We start from the raw sequence: 25,391 nt of genomic DNA on the forward strand, positions 1-25,391 counted from the left end.
TCACACACGTACACAAGGGGGTACACGTGTCTGAAGTTACACTGCAGTGGCTAAAGGCCCTGGTGCACCAATTATCTTTCTCTCACATACAAAAAAAAGTCTCTTTGTTGGGCTTGCCTCAAAAAACAAACAAACAAACAACCACATTGCATTTTGCTGGGCATGGTACATGCCTTTAATCCCAGCACTCAGGAGACAGAGGTAGGAGGATCACTGTCAGTTTGCAGCCAGCCTGCATAATCAATTCTGGATCAGTCTGGGCTAGAGAAAGACCCTACCTCACACACACACACACACACACACACACACACAGTAAATAAATAAATACAAGCATTTTTTTTCAAGACATGGGAATCTGCAAACACTAACAATATATATTGGGCCATAAGGTAAATCTCAATAGCTATCAAGGCAGTCATCAGACTGACTTCTGAATCCACACTGTAATTAGTTTAGAACAATAGTAAAAACACTGAAATAACCACAATTGAAATTAAGAATACATTTAAAAAATGTATCACCCAATGTAGAAAACATATTGAAAAGTAGAAAAAAATAGAACTGAAAAATATTACACATTAAAACTTAAGAGAATGCATGTAAAAATGACACTTAGAAATATGTATTCTCAGCATCCATGTAAAGCCATATACATAAAGTGGTGCATGCATCTGAGATTAGTTTGCAACAGTAAGATGACCTGGCATACCCATTCTTTTTCTCATTCTCTCCTTCTTTCTCTCTCCTCCCCATTGCAAATAAATATAAATTAAAAAGAAAGAAAATAGTAGGCCTATATAGTTTTACCAGCAAAGCCTATTAAATATGCAAGATTCTTAATTGTAATTTTGCAAGAGATATTCCTGATTAAAGAGAATAAAATAGTTCCTTGTCTTGTCAGCTCTATAACCTCTAACCATGTCAGTTAAAGGAAAGATGGAGAAGGAACATTACAAGATTTTCACATAAATATCACTTGCCTAAACAGTACCTCAACTAGAACATGTTATGAACAAGCTGTGTATGTTCCAAGTACACGGTTAGTTTAGTCTTAGCAAACTAGTAATGTGCATGTAGTTTCTGATAAGGGCAGACTAGAAATTTGAATGCATTCATTTACTGAAGATAACTGTCAAAAAGTGAACACAACAACAAAAGTTAACAAGACAGCAATGAGTGATGGACTGCTATCTTGCCATGAGCCCAGGGCATGAGTAATTCCTAGGAGGTGGTAAGAAGCTAAGCTGGGGTTCTGGTGGAAGTTGAGGATGAAAGACAAATGTTACTCCCCTTCAGCATTTACAACTGTGGGCTTCCCCTTAAGAAAAGGAAGGGACTTCTTGTCATGTTGGTGGCCTAGAAAGCCTCTTATCTTGGTCATGCACTGCTAACAACCTCAGGTGCCTAGCAGAAGCAACCAAATTATTCCAGACACTGCCAAGTGTCTCCAGTTGGAAATCTCTGTCCTACACAGACATTTTGATGAATTGTTGCTTTATCTCTCCCACTGGACTTCTTACTGAAAATGTTGGGGAATATATGTGTAAATTTTGAATCTTGTGGGTTTTTAAAGGTAAAAGACAGTGCACTATGTAGAACAGTTTGCATCTTACCACATTCACTTAATAAAGATGGCTTTTAAAATAACCAAACATAACATCTTTCTGGTTTAATTCTTACTACCCATATCAGTGTGTACAAAGCTAACACAAAAGGGTGGGGTATTTTTTTTGTTTGTTTGTTTCTTTTGACATTAGCTATCTACACATAAATGTGTATCTTCACATTTTAAACAGTTTACCTCTTATTCAACATTTACCTTGCACATTCATTTGGTTCCTCAGTAGCATTCTTCAGTAAAATATTTATGAGGTAATGCTAAAAACACAAAATTCAGTAAATAAAAAAATTGATGTCAAAGTTTCTTTCCCACATGTGATTACCATGTTATAGGCAGCCCAGAGCTACCAAAGTGCCAGAGAATTCAGAAAGCCCTTCCCTCAGGGAAAACCTGGCTTGCTTCAGCAGGGTTCCCTGGGCAATTAAGCTAGTCTGAGTATAGTGTTTCTGGGGAACCAATGGAAGTCAAGCAAAGCAAATGAGACTTCCAGATAGGAAAATCTTCATTTTCTTTTATTTTGATTGGATTACACATTGTACATTGAATTATATATTATAATCAGGTATTGAAGATTAATTGATTGACTGATCCTGGGATGTTTTTGCTTGCCTCCAAAGTCAGTTGAGGATAGAACAAATGCTTATGGTATCTCATAAGTAATAATGTGGAATTTCAAATTATTAGCAGTATTTAATGAGGCCAACAATAGGACTGAATATTTAGCATATTTCAATCATGTCTTATGAGCTCATTTGATACACTAATTCAGCATAACTAAACCAACAACATTATTACAAAGGATGACTCATGACATAATTATGATCTCTAGGAATGATCAACAGATCTAATAAAGAAAAACACCCAGGAGGACAGCTGCCAGGTCTAACTGCAACATGTATGAATGCAATACATTTGTAGTTCCTAAAACATGCTTCTGAGAACAATTAATAAAACATTTAAAAGATACAGCCATATTTCAAGGAAAAGTAGATCAGTGCATAATATGGATTGTAAATATGGACAAATGGAACTGCAACTACCAAATGCTAATTTGAGATCCAGTGACATGCATTATGTACCTTAACCTCTTCAGTTCCTGTGATGACCTCAGTCACTTGTGGCCCTGACTGCAGTAGCGGGATCTCCTGGTAGGTGTTCGGGAAGCACACAAGGGAACCAAGAAGAGTGAGAGCTTCTGAACGGGGTGCCTGCACACAAGGAGGTAAACACAGTTTTCTTTCCGTAACTACAAACTTTAAATAAGCAAGAATATGTCTTAATTCTTCATGGTTTTGAGAAGGGATCTTTATAATTTTTTACTCAGTGTCATTTTCCTGGTGAATATTCAGGGAATAAAAGCAAATTTCTAAGGAATGGAAAACATTGCTATAATTCAGGTAAACACATGCCATTAAAACCCATCTGCAGAGCCCCTAGGAATCCAAACGAAAGTGGCTCTCAGCCATGACTATCTCACTTCTTTTCAGTGTCCATGTTCTTGACAAAGCAGATGACATTGCTGGTATTGTTTGAGATGAAAAACAAAGGAATATTCGTAAGGGGGGAGAGCTCATGTTAACTATCAAGAGCAAGAGGTAAGAGTGATGATGGCTTGGAAAGGAGCCGTGGCATCAGAGATGAAGTTACTGCATCTTTAATGCTTTATTTATTTCATTTATTTTTAAAATATGAAAGTTGGAAACCACTACTGAAAAATACTAAGATTTACTATGGTGAGATACAGTGAGAACTTCCGCTCATGACCTCTATGGTGCACACCCAGTGGTCACCTTTAGTCTCATCTCATTTGACATCTCACAGGCAACTGACACAGCTCACAGCTCCCTCACATTGTGAACACTTACATCATATCATGTGTCTATGGGACATCTTTCTTGCTTTTCAAAGAGACCTAAAGGCTTCCTTGTTGAAACTCCCCATTTCCACAGAACCTAAACACAGGGTGTTGACTGTAGTTATCTTCTTAGCTCTCAGATCTGTACTCAATTCAAAAGTATAGATTGGTGGTCCCTGGTCCTGTGTTACCATATATAAGATTGAATGGCATGTACCCAGCACAGCTCTTGTGCTGCAGATGGACATGTGCTCTGCCCCTAGTTTTGGCTGATGAGCAATGCTGCTGTGTGCTGCTCCCACACAGTTTCTGGTGGCTTGAATTTATGCATGCACTCCCCTTTCTCTGGTAGCCTGGGCAGCAGTGGCATGTAACACTTGTAATTAAGTTTTTAAAAATATTTTATTTTGGGCTGGAGGGGTGGCTTAGCAGTTAAAGCATTTGTCTGCAAAGCCAAAGGTCCCAGGTTCAATTCCCCAGGACTCACGTTAGCCAGATGCACAAGGGGGTGCGCACATCTGAAGTTTGTTTGCAGTGGTTGGAGGCCCTGGTGTGCCTATTCTCTCTCTCCCCCTCTCTTTTTCTGTCAAATAAATGAATAAAAATAAAATTTATTTTTACTTATTTATTTGTGTATAAGAGACAATGGGCACACAAACGAACTTCAGACGCATGTGCCACCATGTGCACCTATCTTACCTAGGTCCAAGGGAATTGAACCAGGGTCCTTTGGCTTTACAGGCAAACACCTTAACAACTAAGCATCTCTCCAACCCTGTAATTAATTTTGATACCTGGAAGTTTTAGTTGAGTAGGTGTGTTCCATCCACGTACCTTGTGATGGTTTGATTCAGGTGTGCCCCATAAGCTTAGGTAGTCTGAATGCTGGATTCCCAGCTGATGGAGATTTGGGAATTAATGCCTCCTGGAGGCAGTGTATTGTTGGGGGCGGGCTTATGGGTGTTATAGCCAGTCTCCCCTTTTCAGTGTTTGGCTCACTCTTCTGTAGCCATCTCCACCTGACGTTGGCCAGGGGGTGATTTCCACCCTCTGCTCATGCCATTGTTTTCCCCTGCCATTGTGGAGCTTCCCCACAGGCCTGTAAGCCAAAATAAACTTCTTTTTTTCTCATAAGCTGCTCTTGGTTGGGTGATTTCTACCAGCAATGTGAACCTGACTGCAACATACCTCTTAGCAGTTCTCCTACTTTAAACCTCATATTCAAACAAAAACAGGAATGCAAAGAATTATTTTTCCTTTATGTGTTACATTCATATTCTCACCCTAGTCGCTCTGTTATAAAACATTTTAGAAAGCTACCTTACTTATTTATTCTTTGTTGATACTTCTCCAGCTTTACTGAGGTATGATTGAAAAACAAAAGAAAATAATATTTAAGGTGTATAATATCATGCATTGATACCACCCATGGAAAATAAATGCTCATTAACCTATTTGTCATCTCATAGAATTGTCCTTTTCTGTGGGATAATGCTTAGGATCTGCTTCTTACCCTTTGAGCAACCTTACCCTATTCATCCCACACCCCTCAAGTCTTAGCAAATACTAGTCTACTCTTTTCTTTAGTGCATGTAACATTTTCAGACTGCACATATAAGAGATATTATGAAGAACCATATTTATCTTTTGGTGCCTGGAAAAATGGCCTCTAGTTTCATCCATGTTGTCAAAAATAACAAGATTTCTTTCTTTTTTTTAAGTCATTGTGTATACATGGCACATTTTCTTTATTCATGTGTAATAAAACACAAGTTATTTTTATAACTTGTTCATTGTGAATAATACAGCAATGAACACAAGAATGCAGACATTCTTTTCAAATACTGATTCCATTTCCTTTGGCTATTTATCATAAAATCGTTAGACTTAGTAGTTCTATTTTAATTTTTGTGTAGAACCATCATACTATTTTTGATAATGGCTGAACCAATTTGCATTCCCACCAAGAACATTGTACAAGGGTTCCTTTCCCCGTACATCCTTGCCAAGACTTATTTTGCTTTTTGGTGATAGCCTAACAGCTGAGATGACAATCTTGTGGTTTCAATTTGCATTTCCCTAATGATTAAGGGCATTGATTAGTTTTTCATATACTTGTTGACCAACTGTGTGTCTGGAAGGCAAACTTAAATGTCTCATTTAGCCAGAAGATACACTTTCACAGAGACTAACATATGCATATAGAATTACATCTATAAAGGATTAATAATTTTTATAGAAAATTTCTCCTAGAAAGTAATAAAAACTCCAACTAAGTATGATTTTTCCGGGATGGATCTTACAAGGTTTTGCAATGAAGACTTGAACAGTTAAAAATAAAACTAAAGGGCTGGAGAGATGGGTTAGTGGCTCAGGCTCTTGCCTGTGAAGCCTAAGGGCCCATGTTCCACTCTTCAGATCCCACTTAAGGCAGATGCACAAAGGTGATGCAACCACAAGGTCATACATGCCCAGTAGATGGTGCAAGTGTCTGGAGTTTGATTCAGTGGCTAAGGCCCTGGCATACCAATTTTCTCTCTCTTCATCTGTCTTGATCTTTAATCCCCGTACTTGTGAGGCAGAGGGACAAGGATCACCATGAGTTCAAGGCCACCCTGAGACTACATAGTGAATTCCAAGTCAGCCTGAGCTAGAGTGAAAACCCTATCTCAAAAAAAAAGCAAAAAAATTAAAATAACTTTTAAAATAAAACTAAAGGTTCTTTCAGGATGATTTCTCTAAAGTCTCCAGCAATAATGAAATAGGAAAAACTGCCAAGTTCTTTCAGTAAAAGTTGAATAAATTAAACATTTTCTCCTTAATTTTTATCTTTTCTCATTCTTCTATTTTCTTCCTATCTTCTTTTTCTTGTTCTTGCTCTCTAGTTTATCCTTGTAAAAAAAGAAAAAGTACCCAAAAATACAAGCAAAATTATCAACTATACAAAGTGTTAAACACTTTTAAATTGGAGTTTGAAGTTACCTTAAACACCCTCTCAAAAATATATAGTGAAAGATTAACCATGCAGGAAAGAAAATTTAGGATACTGCATACTCATACTGACTTCAACACAAATTGCTGACTAACAGGAAAGCTTTCTTATTTATACCATTGTAAGGGGAAAAATGAATCAATAGATAATGGATTGTGCACAGCACAAATGGGAAACATCCTTTAAGTGTATGAGAGTACTCTCTCACAAAGCATCAAGATAGTGCCCAGATAGTGCAGGTAAATACAGAAATTGAAAATAAATCCTTTCTGTAGACCTTAATGCCCAATAAGTCCACTTGCTTCTAATTTTTTTTTTAATATGAGAACTCTGCCAGAGTTTTCTGGACCATAAATAAGCAAACATATTTAACTTCAGTAAAAATGTTACTATTCTAGTAGTTTAAGGAAATGTTTCATAGCTAAAGGTATATCTTGGAGATACAGTACAAGTTTAACACACCAGGACCAGGATTTGATCAACACTACAAAAAGAAAGTTTAGTTTTGTTCTCAGACTCACAGTAACAAATTCAATAAAACAAGAATATATTACATCTAACATACACTTACAGTTCTCTCTTTACTACATTTATGCCTGAGCCACCAGTTATAGGAAAATGCTCTTAAGTCCCTGTAAGACAAGTCCTGCTTCTGTGTAAATGTGCTCAAATATTAGTGGGTATATGATTTCTCACACTTTGGCCTTTTGATGAAACGCCTTTCCAGTACCAGTGTGTCATCTTATCCTACAATTTCACACATCAGCTGCCAGGGTATCTACCCTGAGAGCCCAGTTTCACATTGCACTAATGAGTCCACACCTGTTAAGAGTGGAGAAATCTGAACCTTGTTAGTGACTGTGAAGCCTCCAGGGAACCAGAATGCTGAGCATTGTCATACTCACCGCCAACATGTCTGTGCTGAGGACCCTGGCAGCGGCTGTGATGAAGTCCCCCACCAACATTGAGAAGCCAGGCAAACCCAGGGAGAAAAAGCGGGGTGGACAGTGCCTTATGATGGTGTTTAAGACATCCTGAAAGAGAAGATAAGAAAACTCCTAGACTTTAACAACAAAGTCCCAAAGTGGTTAGGTTGTATGTTCATAATATTAATATATAATAAAATGAGAGGATGAGAAGACATGAGGATAGATTTTCCCATGACAGAGTACAGAGAGAAACATTAATCCGATGGTTCTTGTACCCATTTTATAGGTAAGACGATTGGAGACATCAAACTGTAAGATGACATCCAAAATCTACACTGTAGCATCAAGACTGGGTATTTATTTTGTATTCCAGATAAAGGTGGGCCTCTTCAACAAACTATAGGATTGTTGATATAGATCTATAACTAAAACCTCAAACATCTGTCATAAACATAAAGAAATAGAGCATGTGATGTAGCTCAATTAGTAGAGAGCTTACCTAGCATGCACGGAGCCCTAGATTTGGTTCCCAGCACCACATAAAATTAGGCATGATGATGGCACAGCCTGTAATCCCAGCATGGGGAAATGGAGGCAGGAGGATCAGCAAAAGTTCAATGTCAAACTTGGCTACATAGCAAATCCTAGGCTAGACTGGGTTACATGAGATCCTGGAAGTAAAAGGAAGCAAAGGGGAGGGGAGGTAGGGCAAAAAGGGGAGCAGATGGGATAAGAGAAGAGTGGAAGCAGAGGGGAGGGAAAAGCAAAGCAAAGACTCCTTCAGCTTCAATATTGAGAAGTTAAAGCATACTGCTAAGGTGAAAATATATTAACATAGGCAAAGGGATGGAGATTATCACTGTTTAGGTAACTTTATGCCAACAATAAAGAGGGATGTGGTATATGGTCAATGAGGCAGAAGTCATGGTCCACATGGATCTGATGTGAACACAAGGTGTGGGCACAGTAGCAGCTTTTTGCCAGTTGCTTATCAAGAACATCTTCCCCCAACAAGCTTCTGTCCTATGTCTGTAATGGTCTCCTGCAGATGGCTGGTTGCCCCACCCCCAGGATCCAGCCCAGGACAGCATTCACAACACTGTGGCCAGGCCCTCTTCTAATGCCATCTGTGTGAGTGTGTGCGTGTATAAGTGGGATTAGTAAGAAAGCCACAATCTTCTTTTAAGCAGCTTTTGGCCAGGCATATTAATCAAACACACGAATATACTATAGTTATGTGACTTGCAGTTATGTATAAAACCTAACATTTGTATAATATATGAAGAAGAAGCAGAATTTTAAAATAAAAAAAACCCTGAGTTTCTTTGTTGTCATTGTGGCTAACTGAAAAATCCTTAAAAATTAGCATAATATAACATAATAAGAATAATAAGTAGTAGCAACATACTAACTTGTAATACTATCTCCTGCCTCATATGTATGTATACATATTTGTGTATATATATTTTTCCATAATAAAAATTTAACTTCATTTACCAACTTGTCTGCTTAAAATAGAATGCATTTGTAGTCACAAAGTATTTTTCCACAGATATTTTTCCTTTTTAATTTAATTTTAATTTTACTTTTTAATTTACTATTAATTGCACTACTTATATATTTAAAATTAATGTATAATGTTTGGTCTATTAATATTCACATACGGTAAACAGATTATCAGGTACTACTTTCAAGTTTTGGCATTTCAAAAGACTATTTCCTATTTCAAAAATAAGCAAAGAGATAGATGATAGATACACAGACAGATAAATAGAGAGATAGATGGATTGGTAGATGAAGAGAGGACGGAAGAAAGAAAGAAAAACCTGACCCATACTTCTTCCCAGTTAATTTTTAACCCTGCTTTAATCACGTCCTGTGATGCATTTAGGGTCCATATCAGCCAAGACAAACACTCTACAGGCCGAGCAGATGGATGCTGCAGGTTAGAAAGTGTGTGGTAAACTCATGCTGTAGGAGTGGAACAAAAGATCCACCTTTTTCATAATTAAGCCCCTGATTAATGCCCTGTGCTCCTTACTACACACCTGTAATTACTCACAGAGGTACGCATTGTGCTGGGCCTTGTCTCAGAACATCAGGCATCAAGCTACCCAGCAGCAGATGGAAGCACATTTCTGTTGACATATGCTGCAATGAAAGGATTTGTGCAAACCTGGCTAGCAAGGTAGCAGAATGCCATGCATCTGAAGATTAATAATGCAAACAACCATGATGTTAACTTTGTTATGTTTGTGGTAATTCCATCTGTTGAGATGAGGAACTAAAACCCTGAAGCCCATGGGTTTTAAAAATCTTTAACACATACTAAACTCAAATGAACATTTTACCATTGGAATTTAGTTCTTATTTAAAAGATGCTTTTCTAGAATAGGTTTATAGCAATTAGGAACCAGATTGTTTAACAATCTAAAACCAAAATTTGTGAATGGAATTTATATTGCTTTATAAGGTGCTTATGTCTAAAGGCAATGGTCTGTAAGATGGAGCACTGAGAAAAAAATTACCAAGTTGATACTGATGCTAAAGATAGCAGATACGCATGTAACTGAGATAAAGTCACACAGTTTCCACAGTGCCTGGATCTGAGCCAGTCACTTCAACGGAACTTGTTTCTATGGGCAAAAAGATGGGAAAGAGAGGGCACAATAACAGATGGCAAGCCTATGCTACTTTGCCACCCACGTAAGACACTGCCTGGAGGGAAAGTGGGGCTTTGCTGCAGTCGCCAGACAATACTGGGTAGGGTTAATGTGGGGGTTAAAAAGAGGCCCATAGGACCAGTCAGCCAAATTGCAGCTACATGGCAGCTTACTTTGCTTATCTATACTGAAATGGAACAGTCAAAAGACTCTAACTTTGAGATAACATTTTTAAACCAGGAATAGCTGTATGGTACACAAGAGAGAGCAGGTGCCAATAGAGGGCCATCCACAAAGTGTTCTACCCTTTTCTAACTCAGCAGAATCCCACTTTCATTTTTCCTTACCATATTAGGATCAGAGTTATAATGTGGATCTTTGGAAATAAAAAATAAAATCTTGAGATACATCCTTTACAGCCTTCAAGGCAATATATGTATATGCATGTACATACATACACACACACACACGCACACGCACACGCACGCACACGGCAGGACAGTACATCCCAAACATCCCTCACTCATGAGTGGCCCTGTCTTTGCAGTAGCCCTCTCTAAAATGAACATGTTTTGCCTCATAGGTTTTTCAAAGTGACTCACGTTTTTGGCCACTAGTGGGAAATGTCCCCATACTAAAGCTCTTCTAGAGAAAAGAACTTGAGAACTAGAGACATGAGACCTGTGTTCAAACCCTGTAGGAAGATCATGAGTTGCTTGAACTCCAAGTTTTTCTTCCATAAGATGAGATGACCCCTCTCAAAGAGTAGAAGTCAATGGCATGTGGATGAGAACAAGAGATACCTTACAGAGGCCTTAAGGAACAGACAGAAATAAAGAGTTGCAAGTAAAAAAATATTTTCCCAAAGAAGATGATTCTGAAGAATTCACTTTAACCTACTTCATAGGGCAGTAAACTACTATTTTTTCTGATCTACAGGAAGGGCCTTTGCAAACATTCCAAAGGTAGACTCTTAGATCATGTATTATCCCAGAAACAAAAAAAGCTCTGAATGTAAGTGCCCTCAAACAAAATGTCTTTAACAGCAATCAGGCATAGAGTGTATAACTTGTAAAGCAAAGCAGGAAACAAAAATGGAAAAATGATCATTTAGTTTCTAAATTTCACTCTTCTAAGAAATTCTAGGACCTACTTCAAATAAGGGAGTTTGAAAGCAAGACTGATTTCTCTACTACATTCTTAACAGAACAAACAATGGCAATCTGGGTCTAAGACAAATTCATTTTATTCTTTAAAACTGACCAGGACCAAGCATAGACCCTCTATCACATGCTTTGGCTCAAGGGAAATATTGTCATTTGGTGGAAGGCTACCACAGTAGTATTTTTCTCCTGTTTTAGTGAAAAGTCCATGTACATGCTACATGTTGAGTGTAAAAAGCTATATTGTAAGATAGTTACTGTGGATTTGTAGCTATCAAAAGATTCAGGTTTATGGGAAAGTGATTGGTGAGAACATCTGTCTCTTATCACTGATCTTACAAAAAAAATCAGGTAATTCAAATAGAGGAGTGTTGTTTCCTCTCCTCAAAGCACAGTTCTATAAACACAAACTACATTCAGCCTGGTAAATGAATCGCTTTAATTGAAAGCTATGTACACAGTAACTGGAAAAACCATAAGTGATAAGAAAAACATATGGTGATGGCAGCAGAAATTGGTTTATTCATTTTGCATAGTGTTGTTTCTTTAGTTCTCTTATAATTGACCTTTAGAATGATAAATGTGTAAAATAATTTTGTTTATTATGGCTCCAAACCTTCCAACAATTACACAAAATGAAAATTTAAAAGGAAGGATTCATTCTGGAAGCATTTCCATTGTTTACATAATTGCACAGCTATAATTTAGTGCTTGTGTTGTTATGGAAAATAAAAAAAGGGCCATTACAGGCCATTTCAATTCAAAATATTGCACAGTGGTGTCAAAAAATGGGGGAAAATGTTCACTTTAAAGCAGTTTAAAATGGATTAACCCTGTGAATAAAAAAATTTCAATGTGGTATGCTATGAAATACAAGTGTTCCAGAAGCAGGGATCCTTTGGGCTATATTAGAAATGTTGCAACTGTACTTTCACACCAATTACATATATGTTTTTCACTTAATATTTGCTCATGACCCAGCAGATGATGGCTGTAACACAATAGCCAGCCATCTGTCTCTGCCTCTCCTTGGCGGACTTGTGCCCGCTTCTCAAGAGCAAACAGATCCGGTTATTCCACCTAAAGTCACTTAGTCTCTCCATGAAGCCAAACAATCATCAAGAAATAAAATCTGTGTATGCAAAAATGATTTAACTCTTTGTCTGCACCTTAATTTAAGAAAACCACAATGCTCCACAGCAAGATGGCTTTATCACTATTCCCAGGGGTGAGTACTTATCTTTTGAGGATAGCCCATAAGAGCCTTTTATTTGGCAAAATAGGACTGCTGAGATCTGCTTATCCAAGTAATCTGGTTAATAAAAAGGCATGACTCATTTTACACATGGATAATTAATTATAAAAATACTTGCATGCAGAGGAATACTTTTAACATTAAACTTGGACGAAATTTAAACTTTGTTAAAATATTTTTATTCGTTATTTGTAAGGAGAATGAGAGAGAGACAGACAGACAGAAACAGAGAGATAGGCATGCCAGAGCCTCACACCACTGCAATCAAACTCCAAATGCATGTACCATTCTATGAATCTGGCTTTATGTGAGTACTGAGGAATCAAACCCAGGTCATTAAGCCTTGAAAGTAAGCACCTTTAACCACTGGGCAATTTCCCAAGCCCCAAAACTTTTCTTAACAACTATAACATCCACAATCCCAGGGTACCTTGAGGATATACTTTGTAAATATCAGCCATTGCCTGATGTAGTTACTAGAACAGATCTCCCAGATGCGGGTCTCTGCTTCTGTTCCTTCAGTTCTGTGAAGAACATCCTTTTACAGACTAAAAACTGCTACTTGACCTCTAGTGACAAACAAACAAACATTGGCATTATGACTCAAAAAAAAAAAAATGCAGAGCAGAACATGGCACCAATGTAGCACTTCCAGAATGTCTTGAAAACAAAAAATACAGGTAGCAAAAGCTGCAAGTTACTTTCAATATATGAGCCAAATAATATGTGGTACATGCTATATATTATTTGTTTAAACAGCTGACTCTGGTGCAATTTGGGGGAAGAAAGGTAGATTTTTTTTTTTTTTTGACAAGTGCTAGTCAAAATGTGACTTTAGGTATAACTGTACTTCCAAAACCTAGAGAAATCTGACAAGACAGAGTAACAGGGCTCATTAGCACCATGAGGACTGCTGTGAGGTACCAAGCTTCCTGGACTGCCATGCAAAGGAAGGGGAACAGGATACATGAAAGGCCTTCGGATGGCTTAGGAACTGTTCCAATGATCTGCCAGTAACAGTGTTTTAGCTATGATGGAACAAGTGGGTGGTGGCCACAAAGAAGCCCCCAAGTCCAAAAGAGCCTTAAAGGTTTTTCAAAGTTGCTTAACAACTAATCCCTCATGTGTACAGAAAAGCTGCTAGCCTTTAAACTGAATGATTTGAAACAGTGTTTATAGCCGGGCGTGGTGGAACATGCCTTTAATCCCAGCACTCGGGAGGCAGAGGTAGGATCGCCGTGAGTTTGAGGCCACCCTGAGACTCCAGGTCAGCCTGGGCTAGAGTGAGACCTTACTTCGAAAAACCAAAAAAGAAAAAACCAAAAACACAAACTCAGTCATGAAACAGTGTTTATGAATTTTATTTTATACTAGTCAATTAACTACTAGCCTGTCTTAACTGTTTCTTCTTTTTGCAACAATTTTATTAAGACATGCTTCACATACAATAAAACCAATCCTTCTAAAGTAAACAGCTTTCAGTATAGTCAGAGAACTGAACAAGTATCACCTCTACCTAATTTAAGAACATTTTCATTACCCCAAAATGAAACCTTATGTCCATTAGCAGCCACTCCCCATTTCCCTTCTACCAGTACCTGGCAACCACTAATCTACCTTCTGTTTCTGGATTTGCCAACCTTGAATCATTCAGAATATGTAGCATTTTATTTCTGGCTTCAGCTACTTAATATGTTTGCAAGGCTTACCAGTACCATAGCATGCAACAAGACTTTTTAGAGATAGTGTTTCATGAGCGACATCCCAGGCTGGCTGTAAACTTGCTATGTAGCTGAAGGTGACCCTGAACTCATGATAATCAGCCACTACCTTACACTTGCCGGGTTTATAGGCATGCACCACATCTGGAACAATACTTTACAAAAAATAGTGAAAGAATGTTCTATTCTACTAATATTTCACGTTTCATTTTTGAATTTCTTTTCTTTTTTTTTTTTTTTTTGAGACAGGGTTTCATGTAGCTCAGGCTGGCTTCAGACGTAGTGATCCTCCTTCAGCTTCTACAGCACTGGGGCTACAGGCCTGAGTCATCAGGTTGGCCTAATCAATTTACTAACTGGTAGATATCTATGTTGTTTCTACCTCTTGGTGACTATTACCAGCGCTGCTATGAAAATGTGTACAAAGCTTTCATTTGAATCTGCCATCAATGCTTTCAGGTCTATATATGTATATAATGGAAATGTTGAGTTTATTAATTGCATATTTAAATTTTGAGAAACTATTTTCTAGAGTAGCTTTACCATTGTTTTTCTTCTCACTAGGAAAGTCAAAAAGTTCCAAATTTTTCAATCCTTATCACTAGTTATTCCCCCCTCTTTTTTTTGGTTTTTTGAGGTAGGGTCTCACACTAGCCCAAGCTGACCTTCTTTGCCAATATTATTTTGGCTACTCAAGTTTCCTTGAATTTCATCTAAAAATGTATATATATGTGCTTAGCACACATGTATTCTTTTCAATTTTCCAAATATCAGTAAGCTGTAAACATAGATTTTTTTCTTTCTTATGTACTCTCTTTTTATTTCATTTTCTTATTTATCTGTCTTGTGTAGAATCTACAGGACTGTGATGGTCAATTTTGCTTGTCAACTCAATGATACTAGGAAAAAACTAAACCATTAAGTGGGCACACCCCTGTGTCTGTGAGGGTGTTTCTAGAGAGGCTAAATTGTAGAGGGAAGACCCACTCTGAATGTAGGCAACATCTTATGGCCTGTTGTACCTGAATGAAGAGAAAGGGGACAGGAAAGAGTGAGCTGACTGCAGGCATTTTCACTCTGCTTCCTGGTAAGCACTACAGCCAAGCTGGGCCTGGCACTGTCTTTCCTGCTGTGATATGCTGCGTTCCTCTCAACTGTGAGTAACAATTAACCCTTCATTTCTTAAGTTGCCTGCCAGGCATTTGGTACTGCAACAAGAAATGTAACCAATACAAGAACACTGGGAAACAGGTGGTAAAAGCATGTCATTGTTTTGCTCACTAGATCTTGATCATTAGGATAAAACTAGGGCTTTCAAATGGACATGTCAATTATTTATATTGTGGGAAGATAGCCAGAGACTAGGATGTGGCACTGAAACCCAGACAAATCATTGCTCAACATATATTTTGAAGTGGGCTGGAGAGATGGCTTAGCAGTTAAGTGCTTGCCTGCGAAGCCTAAGGATCCCAGTTCGAGGCTTGATTCCCCAGGACCCATGTTAGCCAGATGCACAAGGGGGCGCATGCATCTGCAGTTCATTTGCAGTGGCTGGAAACCCTGATGTGCCCATTCTCCTCTCCTCTCCTCTTCTCTTCTCTTCTCTTCTCTTCTCTTCTCTTCTCTTCTCTTCTCTTCTCTTCTCTTCTCTTCTCTTCTCTCCTCTTCTCTCTCTCTCTCTCTCTCTCTCTCTCTCTCTCTCTCTCTCTCTCTGCCTCCTTCTCTCTGTCTGTCACTCTCAAATAAATAAGTAAAAATATACAAACAAAAAATTTAAAAGAATTTTTTTGAAGTGATGAATTAATACCCTCTACAAGATGCGCAAAGTACTATGGGATCAGTGCTTGTAAAATTTGTCCTCTATCATATAAACAGGTAACCCCATAGTCCCTCCTCACCATATGAACAAAAGAGAAAACCCCTTAACCTTCATCAATGCACCCCTACTTACTGCCCATAATTCATGAAAAGCTGTTGTCTTTCCATGTGCTTCCTGTAATAGGCACTTCACAGTATACCAGGAGGCTGGCAGGAAGATGGCAAACCCACTAGAAAATCCTGGCACCTTTATAATTCCATAAGATGAGGCAAACCATTGGAAAGTCATAGAAAGAAGTAACTTACCAACTACTCCAAAAGCATCTTGAAGATGCTGTGGTCTGACAATATAATGTCTATCTTAGTCATCACCCTGATAAGCCTCAAACTCTCAACATTATAGGTTTTACAACAGGCTGTCTTAATAAGATTGATACAGATGCTCAAGAGCACTGATTAAACATTGTTCCCAATAAGACCTCAGTCAACTGGAGTTTCAACAAGCCAACAAGTGACAATAGGGAAGATGTGGCCAGATCTCTCTTGACACTGGACACTGAAGCAGCATGACAAAGGTAGACCAGTCATGCTGGCTGAGGCTGAGGGACAAGTAGGTGCATGCAGAAAAGCATTTAGACATTGCAAAGGAAGAAGGGTAAGCAGTAGGAAAACTATAGCCTGCTCTCTTGGAGATTTCTGAAGGGGCTAAACTGACTCCAGGCTCCACTTGTATCCTATAACTGACTCTTCTGTGGATTTTATAGTGTTCTCAGAAGGGAAAGAGCAAAGCATCATTGCTATCACAAATCGGAGGCTAGTACATAATCAATGATCTTAGCAAAAGGCTGAGAAGCAGAGGTACATAACCATATAAGCAATATATTTAAGGTAAAAATCAGCAAAATAAGAAAAATACCCCTCACAGTTAATACAGGTATAAACAAGATAGGCATCTCTCCTACTCCCAAGTTGGCTGTTCTTCCTTTATCAAGAGTGCCTCAGTTAGAAATATATCCTTAGAAATTATTAGATGATGACACCATGACCTTAACACAGTCAGGTACTATCTGGAGCCATGGCTACAAGAGGGAAGGCAGGAAGATTTAACAGAACTTTCCAATGACACCGAGCAAAATAACCATTTCAATTCTAGGCTGAAGTTTACCTATATACCTGTGTTATTCTAGAATGAAGAAGAAAAATGAAGCAGTGAAAACACACCCTTACTAAACTTCAACAAGATATTTATTTATTCCTCTGGAACCATAAAAGCTTGGAAAAGAAAAAGATACAAAAGATCTACATTCAATGGCTTCACATTACAGAAAGAGGAGGAAATCAGTCAAGGCCTATAGCCACTGCTAGTAGCAAGCTATAGACACAATCACAAGCATTTACCTCTGTCAATGTCATTTCAGGGTCAATGAAGCACCATTTGAGGTTTTCTATAACATAGAGCATAATGCAGTTTTGAGGATGTGACTTAGCTCTGAAATGGGAATCCATTTTTCACCTCATTTGGCTAGCATAACATTTAACAATGCAAACAGTATTTTTTAAGCTATGCTCTCAAGTTTGTTGCTAATCCCAGTGCTGGGAGGCTGAAACAGGATGGGGAGGGAGCAAATGGCTACTTAGAGTAATGGAACCAACAAGTTTTGGGTTCAAATGACAGACCTGAAGTGGTAAATAAAGTGAAGAATGACTGAGGAAGATACCATTGTTGACCTCTGGTCTCTACAGGCATGTGCACCCAGGTGTATGCATCCACATATACACACACAAAAAGTAATGGCTGAAATAGGAGACGCCAATTCTATTGTCTGGCTTATGGAGACACTTAGGCTAAAACAGCAGCAATCTATACACAGCTGCACTTTCATCTACTCTGCCATCAGAGGACAGAAAACCCACCCCATAAGAATCCACCACAGAAGGACCAGATCATCAATTCACCTCTCAACACTGGTAAGTAGCTCCTTGCTTCAAATTCTAGTAATGCCTGCTATATACCTGTGGTTTTTAATTTGCTTATAATGAAATATGCTTTTTGAATTTAAGAAGTAATTTTAAAAAATAATTTTATTTATTTATTTGACAGAGAGAGAGAGAGAGAGAGAGAATGAGAATGGGCATGTCAGGTCTCCAGCCACTGTAAACAAACTCTAGACACATGTGTTACCTTGTACATATGGCTTAAGTAGGTCCTGGGGAATCGAACTGGGGTCCTTTGGCTTTGCAGGCAAATGCCTTAACTGCTAAGTCATCTCTCTAGCTCAAGAAGTACTTTTTATCTAAACAAAGGTGTTCTGAAGGAAATGTTGTAGGGAATAACAAAGAAAGAAGAGCAGGTCTTTGAAGGAAGATGGAAGATGGTACTAATTTGCTACATGACCCTTGACATATACTTTACCTTTTGAACACATAAAATGGAAATGGAAATGGAAATGCAGCATTCCCATAATATTCTAACAAAGTCAATAGACATCATATCTGAACATATTATAGAAATCCCAAAGCCCCATACATTTTATTAAATTTATCATCATAATCTCATTTAACTTTCTAGACTTAATTAAAAAATAAGAATTGGGAGTTGGCTTGATTTAAAGCCCACCCATATAAAAAAAAATCTAAAATTAAAGCTGAATTATCCAGACAATTTTATACAAAGACAGTTTAAGATGTTAACAAATTTCTTGAGTGCTAAATGGATCAACAGTGCCATGTCAATGAAGTGAACAAGGTGTCTGCTTTCAGTAATGACAGCTGCCTATGGTGGGGGTAAAGGTAGGCTACTTCACACAGGTTCTGCAAGGGGACAGTGACTATGTCATGGGGACCCAGGAGAGAACCGACTAGATGACACATGGCATTAGGTCTTGACAAAAGGACCATGTGGCATGTGTTCAACTAAGACTCCAGTATGGGGAAAAACAGGTATTTTAATGTTATGTCCTGTTACTGAAAGGTTCTCTTTTGCTCAAATTTATCTACCCCACAAACTACCTACCAGAGAATATTTTTCCATAGGAGAACAAAAGGAAAACTGGTGTTAATATTGTTTCTTTAGAAAACAATGTTCTTTCTAAAATGTGTTCCAGTAAATAGCATTAATAGCTAAACAATCTGCAATCACCACACTACTACTACCACTGTTATGCAATAAAAGAAATCAACAAAGTGATTATTCCCCATAAGGAGAGTACTTTCTCACAGAAAGAAAACCTGCCATTTAAAATGCTTTTCTTTCCTTGTAGCCAAACATATCCTTTATGGATTATAAACCAGTCATGACTTAAAATTTCTTGTAGTCAACAATTATTCCCCTCCAGACAAGAGTGAAAGAAGTTTCTTTTTCTTTCCTTTCTTTCTCCTTCCTTCCTCCTTTCCTTCCCCCCCCCCTTTTTTTTTTTTTTTTTTGAGGTAAGGTCTCACTGAACTCACTCTGCAGCTCCAGGCAAGCCTTAAACTCACATGAATCCTCCTCTCCTACCTCTGCCTCCTGAGTGCTGGAAGTAAAGGTGTACAATATGATGCCTGCCTTTCAAGTACAACTTTACTACTGGTAATGCTGCCAGAGGCTATCCCCAACTGCCAGTGCCTCTCTCTAGAGAAAAATGAGAAATTTCTTAAAAACCTCGAAAAGATGATCCTGCAGGCCAACAAGCTATATTCCAAGGTTCAGGAGAAGCCCCTACAGTGAATGTACCAGCAAGAACTGAAGGACTAGGTCCTTACATAGGAAAGACCAGAGAGAGAGCCATTAGGAACCCATTTCATGGACTCAGCAGCTCAAAACAAAAAAGGCCATGTGGTTGCTGACTCATGGGTACAGCTACTTGTGTGAGGCCAGGACATAAGCTGTGGCCAGATTTCCCTTTTCCATAGGCAGTCTGGGAGAGATGGAGAGCACTTTGAAGCTGGAGAGGCTAACCTTCTCAGAATCAGCCACTACCACACTTGAACAGAAAGCTGCACTAGGAAGTCTTCAGTGCTGGCTCAGAATCTTTTCCATTGCAGAGCTTAGACTTGTGCAGATAGCTCTGGGACCATGCGCTAGCTCTCCCCCACCATTCAAGCTGTCCTCTCAGCCATCATCCCTCGCAGCAGCTGCAATGCAGGGCCCAATGAGTGTGGAACCTGGCCCCTGTTTGCTCCAGTACTCCACCCAGTGCCTTGAACTTTGCAGCCGCAGGCCACAAACATAAAGTTGAACTTCCAGACAAAACACATCTCAGATCATCTGCACGTTTACTTGAACTAACCAGATCATTCTACGTTTTTCTTAATGGCGGGGGATGTGGAATGGTCAGGCTCAAAGGGAGGTCTTCATTCTCTCCCAGTGTTTACCACTCAGCACATTTACATTTACTCTGTCTAGGAAAAGACAAAACGCTCCCCAGTGACTCCAAGGAAGGTTCTGGTGACTTAGGCCTTGGGAAAGACCACAGTAGTCTATTTTCAGATTGAAATCTCAGAGCAGCGAACATGTTCTCTACTGAAATATGAGAAGGCTTACATATTACATCTTTGTGCATCATGCCATACTGAACACATGGAAGATTCACGGCTGGGCGTGCATACTTCCTACTCTTCAGTTATAGCATCACACTAGACAGAAAGGCATGAAGCCTTTAAATCCAACAAGGGAAATCAATCTAGGTTTTGGCCACGAAGGTGGACTCCTTTCTCTCTGCATCAGTCTCCCATGATATCACCTTACAGTTTTAAAGCTGTGAAACAAGTCCACTGCACATGTGCTAAACCACAGAATTGAACCCTCTGCCATCTGCCACCTTCTACATATTTCTACTTCCCTTAATGAGGTGTAAGTGGACTTGGGCTAATAGTTTAACAAAAACAAAACAAAATTACTGGTTAAAGTTTTTTTTTGTTGTTGCTTTGTTTTTTGAGGTAGGGTCTCACTCTAGCCCAGGCTGACCTGGAATTCACTATGGAGTCTCAGGGTGGCCTTGAACTCATGGCAATCCTCCTACCTCTGCCTCCCCAGTCCTGGGATTAAAGGCGTGCGCCACCATTCCTGGCTGGTTAAAGTTTTTAAAAGCTTTTCTAGTCAATGCTTTTCTGCAATCTCTATCTGAAGTCTCTATGGCCAATGATAGCCAAACAAAGTATAACATAATTTTCTTTGACAAAAATTGGCTAATCTGACTTGTACTTTACCTGGTGTTAATAACATTAATTACACAATAGCTTCTTTACTTTATCACTCTGAGTATAACCATTGAGCTTCCATCAATCCTAAATTAAATCTTAAAGCAGGGCACAGTGGTACATGCCTTTAACCTCAGCCCTCAGGAGGGAGGATGAGGTAGGAGGATCACTGTGAGTTCAAGGCTGGCCTGGAGGTTTACAGAGGGAGTTCAAGGTCAGCCTGAGCTAGAATAAGACCTTGCCTCAAAACAACAACCACACATTCATCTGAATTAAGTAAATTTAAATAAATAAAATTATATTTAGAAAAATAAAAAAGCTTGTCTTTAAGTGTCAGATTACTTTTTTAAAGAAAATATTTTTTTGTGAGCAGAGAGAAAGAAACAGAGAGAAACTGTATATGTTTGTGTGGGGGGGGGCATGCCAGAACCTCTTGGCAGTGCAAATTAACTACAGATGCACATGCCACATTATGCATCATGCTCTTCATGGGTACTAGGGAATTGAACCCAGGTTTGCAGGCTTTGCAAGCAAGTATCGTTAACCACTGAACCATCACACCAGCCCTCAAGTTAATTTTGAAAATAAACAGTAGCAAAACTGGCTAACAAAAGCAGGGCATCATGCTTTTAATCCCTACACTGGCAAAGCTGTGGCAGGAGAATCACTGTGGGTTTAAGGCCATCCAGGGACTACAGAGTGAGTTCCAGGTTAGCTTGGGCTAGAGTGAGACCCTACCTCCAAAAACCAAACAAAACAAAAAAACAAAAAACTGACTAACAAAATATCAAATAACAGAGACCACTGGAAATTCTATTTTAAGAACTCTAAATATACAATTTGCACAGAAACTGTTTCAATTCCAGCAGGATTAGAAAATGTGTTCTCTTAAGTAGAGACAAAAATGTTCCTGGAAATCTTTCCCACACATTTCTAATTCCTAACAGGTACAAATTCTTGGAGGACACACACCTGGTGCCTGGGGTAGGGAGTGGATCTTAGTACTCTACCACTGAGCCACAACCTCCCCCTTTAGATGAGTTACATCTGTACAGTCATTCCATCCTACAGTGCTTATCCCCTTCTTTTCTCAATTCATCTTGCCTTTTTCAAGTGATTATGGCTTTGCTAAACAATGAAAACAGTACTAGGAGGGTCTTGTCCTGATAGTGCTGTTCAGTAATATTTCATATCTACCCAAAATATTTCACACACACACACCAAGATATGTGCACAAACACACAAATATATGTACATATGCTAATGCCCATGTAAACACATTTACACACATATACATGCAAACCCCATCTGTGGCTCAGTCACTGTTAGCCCTCATTAATTTACCCTTGGGTTATTATAATTCCCTTTCTATTCTTGCTGTCAGCATTCTCTCATAATTATAAACCATCCCACATAATCACTACAGTGGTTTAAGCTTCTTAAAATCTTTCTGGTCAGGTTGAGTTTTATTCTCAACAGCCTTCAAAAGCTCCCTGCTTTTCAATGGCTAAAAACTACTCAGTAAGCATAAGCTATAACAGCAAAGTGCAGGAGTGACAACTTATAAAATATCCATACCTGACTCAATAATCCAGACCATCTGGGAATCTCTGCATGCATACCTGGAAGTAAATCCAAACCCTCCCAGTCACTATTCCTTGAGTATTGTCCAAGAAGTTCTGTATCTCTGACAAGTGATATTCTACCTAGCTTCTTGTCCTGTCTGAATTCTATCCATCTTTGAAAGTCCTGCCCAATTCCATCTCCCCTATGAGCTATTTCAACTCCACTTAGCTATAAGGATATTCTACACTCCAATGATCACTTACCTGGTCCTTTGTACAAGTTAATGGATATTACAGATCCTCACTTATACATCTCATTCTCTTAAATTTTTATCATTGTGGGAAAAACATTCAACACAAAAATACACTTGAACCTTGTTCCATATTTAAGAAAGAGCAGTGTAGCCCTTAACATAAATGTTTTAAAATAAATTACAGAATCCAAAAATGCTCAAAGGTCTTTGAAGTCAGGAAAACTCCATGGCTAGTGGGTTGCAAAGTAGAAGCTAGTCTTAGATCCTATAGTTCTCAATATAAGGCATGTTGCCCACAAAGATCATATCCTGAATATATTTTGAAGTTATATATCCTGAAGTCTTAAAAACAAAACTCAAGGGACTACAGAGATAGCCTAGTGGTGTTTAAACACTTAAGGTGTTTTCCTACAAAGCCAAAGGACCTAGGTTCCATTCCCCAGGACCCAGCCAGATACTTATGGCACATGCGTCTGGAGTTTATTTGCAGTGGGTGGAGGTCCTATTGTGCACATTCTCTCCCTCTGCCTTTCTGCCTCTTTCTTTTTCTCTCTCTTTCATATAAATAAATAATATAATTTTTAAAGACCCCAAACCCACTGTTAACAATAGGAGTAGGTTCAGAATTAATCCTTTTCCTCTCTTCACTAAGACTGTAGTTAAAAAAAAAAACCAGAAATGAAGCCTTTAAAAAAATTACCTTCCTAAAGTTCTATTAATTCACATTAAAATACCTTTTAATTGAATATTACTTAAATCTGATTCTGCTAGCACTGAATTTAAGTTCTGCATAAACTGAACCTGGTAAAGCACTATCTGAATAAAAAAGGAACACTTTAGAAAACTATTAAAATTATTTCATTGGGTATGAGCTAAATAAGATGAACATGGTTCCCAATTTTATATGTTAATTCCAGCTGAGTGCTCATTTCTGCTTAGCTTTTAATTATATTGAAAAATTCATGTTATCTAATATATATGGTTCAAGTTATAAGTCAAAATCTTCAGCAAAGAATATTTCTTTGTTTAAGAAAAGGTGATGCAATTATTGCATATCACTGCATGATCCAGCTGTCTGGGATTATTACAAGAGGCAGGTATGGCCAATTTACAAGCATCACCCCTGCACCTTAATTTCATAGTTCACTTGTGAGTTTTATGCTCACTGAGGGGGCCCCAGGGATCTTTTTACAAACCACTGTTTATTATTATATTATTCCATCATATACCTCATGAGTAAAGGTTGTACATCCATTAAGAAAATCATGAACTATTTTGACTTCTAAGATAGAATATTGATCTATATATGGTGCATAAAATATTTTCTTTAATGTTAGTGTGGCAAAAATTTCATTCAAAACTCACATTATAAGTATTATGCTGATAAATGAGTAAAAAATAAATGGCTAAAATTAAGAAAAACCAATTAAGGTAAATTAATGCCACAGCTGTATTTAGGAACTAAAATAGTGTTGACCATACCTTTCCAGTGCAGTCACTGAAAATCATCCATTGCTAGTCCAGAACCCTACATGATAGTCACTAGATATGCAAGGATCCTACTTGCAGACAACAGAATCCATTCTTCTGAGATTTTGAAAACAGGAATAGATAACAGTGTCAGCCAAACCAAGCATGAATCTCACTGGTCAGAGAAAAGATAACAAGCAGAAATACTCAGCCATACCATGAGAAGGGCAGTACTGGCAGATCCTACCGCTTGCAGTGATGCCTGGGACTGAGAAGAACCTCCATGGACAAGAGGACCCACTACCTCTGGCTTATGTCCCTCACTCCCTATGGCTTTCAAGCACTCACTGCCAACCCAAATGCAAGGAGTCTGGGCCATCCAGAGTTCAGTATTCTGGCTTCCCTCAAGGCAGAGTGACCAAGGGCCACAGATACACAAGAGATATTTCTGGATCACAGGCATATAAAGGAAAAGTAAAAACTTCTTACCCATGACCCAAGAAGTGAAGTTTTAAAATATGTTGTGAAATTCCACAGTAGATAGGTATGTTTTCTAGTCAAAATAATTATGTCCTAAAGTAAGATAACAAATGAGGAAATTTAAAAAAAAATACAATCAGGGATTAAGAAAATGAAATACATTTAAGTTCCTGGAGCTACAGTCCTTTTCATGGTCCTTGGCATTAATACAAGAACTCATGCCAACTGAGGGGTTGTCATACCGACTCCAGATTGAGCATATTACTGGTTTTACTTCCAAGTCTTCAAACAACTCTCTGTAATTATCCTCCTCTTACAGATAAAGAAAAAAGGTAGAGCAAGCTCAAGTGGCTTAGCTTAAGAAGCTATAAGGCCCAAACTGAAATTCAGCCTGACTTAAGGCTCTTGACTATTAGACTTTGTATAT

General features: G+C 38.4%; 1 protein-coding gene across 4 annotated transcripts in view; it reads right to left on the reverse strand.

Moving 5' to 3' along the window:
* Ralgapa2 (Ral GTPase activating protein catalytic subunit alpha 2) overlaps nt 1-25,391 on the reverse strand; it is a 366,249-nt gene that overhangs the window by 157,062 nt on the left and 183,796 nt on the right. For all 4 annotated transcript variants that reach the window (XM_045156189.1, XM_045156188.1, XR_006638510.1 and 1 more), the window contains 3 exons: nt 7,374-7,502; nt 2,701-2,829; nt 1,820-1,878 (listed from right to left, as the gene is read on the reverse strand). In XM_045156189.1, the coding sequence (XP_045012124.1) occupies nt 1,820-1,878; nt 2,701-2,829; nt 7,374-7,502 (317 nt within the window). The remainder of the gene's footprint in view (nt 1-1,819; nt 1,879-2,700; nt 2,830-7,373; nt 7,503-25,391) is intronic.

The sequence above is a fragment of the Jaculus jaculus genome, chromosome 8 (assembly GCF_020740685.1).
Source record: "Jaculus jaculus isolate mJacJac1 chromosome 8, mJacJac1.mat.Y.cur, whole genome shotgun sequence".
In the NCBI taxonomy this organism is placed as follows: domain Eukaryota; kingdom Metazoa; phylum Chordata; class Mammalia; order Rodentia; family Dipodidae; genus Jaculus; species Jaculus jaculus.